General features: G+C 41.2%; 1 protein-coding gene across 1 annotated transcript; it reads left to right on the plus strand.

Annotated features, from left to right (window-relative positions):
• The first annotated feature begins 1,337 nt into the window (after positions 1 to 1,337).
• LOC128819858 (keratin, type I cytoskeletal 12-like) lies at positions 1,338 to 4,995 on the plus strand. Its single transcript, XM_054000246.1, has 8 exons — positions 1,338 to 1,939; positions 2,289 to 2,371; positions 2,591 to 2,747; positions 3,021 to 3,182; positions 3,281 to 3,406; positions 3,755 to 3,972; positions 4,238 to 4,320; positions 4,529 to 4,995. Exons 1-8 carry the CDS (start codon positions 1,355 to 1,357, stop codon positions 4,624 to 4,626), a joined length of 1,512 nt encoding a protein of 503 aa, XP_053856221.1. The 5' UTR covers positions 1,338 to 1,354; the 3' UTR covers positions 4,627 to 4,995.
• Positions 4,996 to 5,055: the final 60 nt, after the last annotated feature.

Here is a 5,055-nt window from a genome sequence, read left to right on the forward strand (position 1 = left end):
AAACATATTTGAAATGATCTCCCACTCTCTCAAACCTTTCTGTGCCAATAATGTTCCCTGTCCCATAGGGAGGCCCCTGTGCCACACCTGGATTCTCAGTCCCAGGAGTTTACATTTTCCTCTTGAGAACATAAACACACAAAGCTCTTCCCTATGAAACCTCACCTGTCCAGAGCTATGTACTGTACATAAACAGCTGCCAGAGAACTAATCCTCTGCTTTCACTGCCCCGAGTCACTGAGACCAGGATATCAGCTCATTTCCACAGAAATGCTTTACTTACACCTTTGATCTTCCGCTCTTTTCTGCCCCAAAAGCACCCCATGCTCTTGAGTGCGGATAAATCAAAAATTAACACATTTCAGTTGACAAATCCAATGATATAATTAAGCCAGGACAAAGGAAAAACTATTTTCCATTTATCAAAATAACTTCAAAAGAAAAATATACTGGCTTGGGAGGGTTCCCATGCCCAAACCTGCACCCAGAAGCGCTACATTTGATCTTCAGATTTGTATTATAAAAAACACCAAATACAGAAATCGGATTTCTTATTTTGAGATAACAGCAAACTATTTAGCAGAGAGAATGGTCCGTTCCCAGCTCCAAAGTACAAACTCTTATATGCTATAGACTATATGCTATAGACTATAAGTGTATCACTCTGAGGTATTTCAGTGATGAAAGGGCTAGGGCATAAACCCAATTCCAAATCCTATTTGGTATATTTATATTTTCATATTAATGATCACCCTGCAGTTCACTGAACATCCATGTGCCCTTGGACACCTGATGGTCACTTTTCTTACATCCTATCAGCATCCAGAAGCATTAATCCAGGAGCAAAGGCTCCTGGCTGAAGAGCATTATGAAAAGAAAGACATTCCTGCCACACAGGCTGAGAAGCAGGGATAAAGGGATCACTCTGCTGACTTAGCAAACTCCTGTAAGAACAGCTCCAAATGCAGGAAGAACTGCATCTGCAATGACAAAACAATTATTTAGAAGGGATTTAAATGCAAAAAGAACTTTTTGTGCTTCATTGCATATGGCAGAACACAATTGTGATGTCTCAGCTCCACTCCACCCATTTCTCCTCATACAAATACCTGGAGGGCACCAGATTTCCACTCCCATTGGCAATTTCGGTTGGCACATATCATTTCGGTTGGTCAGAACATACTAAACTGACATCCCCTCCAAACAGGAGGGAGAGAGAGAGTGAAAGCTCTCCCCAGGAGGTGGGGACTCCTCCTGAAACACCCACTGCTGTCCCTATAAAGCTGACCCTGCGCCTGCTCTGCCTGCTCTCTGTTGTATCCTCCACAGGGCAGATCCAGGCACCTCGAGCACCATGGCCCTTTCCGTGCGCACAAGCGGCGGGCCCCGGCAATTCTCCTCTCGGAGTGGATTTGGAGGGGGATCTCTGAGGATGTCCAGTTCCAGTGGTGGAGGAGGCTTTGGTGGCAGTGGGCTTGGCTTTGGTGGGGGGTCTGGTGGAGGGTTTGGTGCAGCTTCTCTCTTGGGTTCAAGCTCTGGCTTTGGTGGGGGCTTTGGAGGTGGTTTGGGTGGTAGCTATGGAAGTGGCTTAGGCAGTGGGTTTGGGGGAGGTTTGGGAAGTGGTATTGGCAGCAGTTCAGGTGCTGCTTTTGGAAGTGGCTTTGGTGGTGGCTTAGGGACTGGTTTTGGAGGTGCGTTTGGCCCTGCTGGTGCTGGCGATGGTGGCATTCTTTCTGGCTCAAAAAAAGAGACTATGCAGAACCTCAATGACCGTCTGGCTGCGTATCTGGACAAAGTGAGATCTCTGGAGGATGCCAACACTGAGCTGGAGCGCAAAATCCGTGAATGGTACGAGAAAAATGGCCCTGGCACTGGCACCCCTGGATCTGGGAATGACTACAGTAAATTCTACCCCCTCATTGAAGATCTTCGAAACAAGGTAGCAAAGCAATGTATTTAACGTATCTTTATATTTGCAACTCACTTAATAGTATTAATGAAAATAAGATATTTCTTTCAGCAAACAAGAGCACATTTATCCTTTGGTACTGACGCTTGCAGTGACCTCTGTCACCTTGCACTGGTGACATGTGGTGAATTTTTCCTGTACATTAAAGCAGTTCTGTAGCTGTGTCACAGCTGTGTGATTTCTCTAATCTGAATAAAGGAGAAGGCAGTGATGGAATGCAGTTCTACAAACCCTTGCAGAACACAAAGTTTAAAGCCCTTACAAAGCCATGAAGCCTTTGGGCTGTAACATCATTTTCTGAACACTGTTTGTATTCTAGATCATCAATGCAACCATCGACAACGCGAGGATTATTCTGCAGGTCGATAATGCCAGACTGGCTGCTGATGACTTCAGACTGAAGTAAGGATTTCTTAATGCTATAAAAACTCCTTAAGGAAAAAATTATTTTGTACTAAAAATCTCTTTCCTTGTAGAATACTTGTAGTATAATTATTAAACAGCATTATAATAATTATGTGTATTAAATTTTCAAATTAAAGCTAAAATAAAACATATTAAGAATTTCCGTTTGACCTCATGGGCCATGGAAAAAATAATATTTAATCCCTTTATGCATAGATATGAGAATGAAGTGGCTCTTCGGCAGAGTGTAGAGGCTGACATCAATGGTCTGCGCAGAGTCCTGGATGAACTGACCATGACCAGGGCAGATCTAGAAATGCAGATTGAAAGCCTGAATGAAGAACTGGCTTATCTCAAGAAGAATCATGAAGAGGTAATTTTTTTCCTTTGTGAATTCATAACAAAACACATGAAATTGTGAAACATCAAATTACTCCCTTATTTAAGCCAGTGGGAGTTCCTGGGTTTCATTATGGGTTTTGTTTGCTGTTATTTTTTGAGTTTGCTAAGTGAAAGAGTGCAACAAACAATCTACAGATCCTTGTTGAAACAGAATTTATATCATATATATTTCTTTACATATATTTTGGTATAACGATTTTGTCTTTTATTGACAGAACCTTCTCTTTATTTTCAATCTCTCCAGGAGCTTCAGGGCATCCAAAGCAGTGAATTTGGCCAAGTCAGCGTGGAAATGGATGCTGCTCCAGGGACTGACCTGACCAAGCTTCTGAATGATATGAGGGGACAGTATGAAGTCATTGCCGAGCAAAACCGTAAAGAGGCCGAGGCGTGGTTCAATGAAAAAGTAACAACCAGAGAGAACAAACTCAGCAAAATGCATGGGAAAATGAGTTCAATACTTGGAACAGTAAAATTACATCCCATTCTTCCTTGTCATTTCAGAGCGGAGAGCTGAAAAGGGAAATCTCCACCCATACTGAGCAGCTCCAGTCAGGAAAGAGCGAGATCACAGATTTAAAAAGGACTCTCCAGAGCTTGGAAATAGAGCTGCAGTCTCAGCTCGCCATGGTACGTTCTGGGAAGCTGCTGACTTCTCAGAGCCAATTCAGTAACTTCAAAAGTCTTTTTAGACCTAATCCTATTCCATAGAATTGAGGATTTGCAGTTCTTTCTGATTAATTCCTATATTCTTTTAGTTCCTAAACAGCAGTAATATATCTAACTGGATTTCAAAGAGCATGTCACAAAGCAGATGAGCTTTTACATCACATTTAGGGAAGTGACAAGGGACAGTTTTCAAAAAGAAAATAAAACGTTCTGAGTAATACAGCTGTGCTCGCTCCCTTAAACTACTTCAGCTGATTTTGTAAAGAGTTTTTTTACCTTAACAAGAGATTTTTTAATATCCTTTCACAGAAAAAATCCCTGGAAGACACTTTAGCAGAAACGGAAGGTGGTTACTGTGCTCAGCTGTCACAAATCCAAATGCAGATCGGGAATCTGGAGTCCCAGCTTTTCCAGGTCAGGGCTGACATGGAGCGCCAGAACGCAGAGTACCAACAGCTCCTGGACATCAAGACTCGTCTGGAAATGGAGATTGAAACCTACCGGCGCCTGCTGGATGGCGAGTTTGTGTAAGGAACTGGTTGACACAAAATATCTCCTTGGGTTTATTTTCTGTACCAAAATCCTTTCCAGGAAAAAAAAGAGGTAAAATAAGTGGAACATTCTCCAAGAGACAGTAAGGCACATACAGTGATCTGAAATATCACTGTGACTGAGGAGAGTGAGTCAATCTGCTCACTATTTAAATAACCTATCAATGTCACCATGAAAAGGGAATTTGTCCTGATCCTACCGGACATCCTGCAATAGTGCATGTCTCTGATTCCCTTTTAGGGGTGCTGGACAGGCAGCTACATTTGAAAGCTCATCCCTGACAGGGTCCAAATCTCAAACACAATCACTGGACTCTTCTCAAGGTAGGCAGAACTTGATTGAATAAAATTTTGTTTCTAAAGTCATTCTTACAAATCAAATTATACCTGTTATCCTATTTAATTACATCATAGAGTTCATTAAAATCAGAAGCCAATTGGAAAGGAAAAGGGAGTACCTGTTCATGTGCTGCTTTGGTTTATCATTTTTAACACATTGATAAATATTTTTTGTTTTGTTCATGATGTCTAGATCCAACCAAAACTAGAAAGATCAAGACAATTGTCGAAGAAGTGGTAGATGGAAAAGTAGTTGCATCCCACGTTAAGGAAGTTGAAGAGAAGATATGAGGCATAATCTGATGTGGCAAAGGATCCATTTGCTCCAAGCCAAAATGGATAAATAACTTTATTCTTTTGTATGAAGTGATAAAACATTTGGCTTTGTACTAAGAATCTTTTAGATAAGACAAAGTTGGCACTTTCATTCCTTGCAGACATAAAATACATTTCCTGCTTTACTCTATCAGCATTACCTGTATGATTTCCATGGTGTTCTTTAAAAATATCATCTAATCTCTGTTCAATAACCAGAAATATGAAGCACACATTTAATCAGATTTGCCTTTTTATAATCTTTAGCAATCAATAGATAAAATAATTTTGCTGTTCTAATCGCATTTTCCAGTTTTGATGCCTAATAAAAAGGACTCAACAAGCTTTAAGGTATTAGTGACCCTTTATTCTCCATGACCCCCTTCAGCTGTGTGGTGAGCCAGC

The sequence above is a fragment of the Vidua macroura genome, chromosome 27, assembly GCF_024509145.1.
Source record: "Vidua macroura isolate BioBank_ID:100142 chromosome 27, ASM2450914v1, whole genome shotgun sequence".
NCBI lineage: Eukaryota > Metazoa > Chordata > Aves > Passeriformes > Viduidae > Vidua > Vidua macroura.

Coding starts and splice junctions, on each gene's coding strand:
- LOC128819858 (XM_054000246.1), top strand. CDS start 1,355: ATGGCCCTTTCCGTGCGCACAAGCGGCGGGCCCCGGCAATTCTCCTCT. Junction 1,940..2,288: donor TTGAAGATCTTCGAAACAAG/GTAGCAAAGCAA, acceptor TTTGTATTCTAG/ATCATCAATGCAACCATCGA. Junction 2,748..3,020: donor TCAAGAAGAATCATGAAGAG/GTAATTTTTTTC, acceptor CAATCTCTCCAG/GAGCTTCAGGGCATCCAAAG.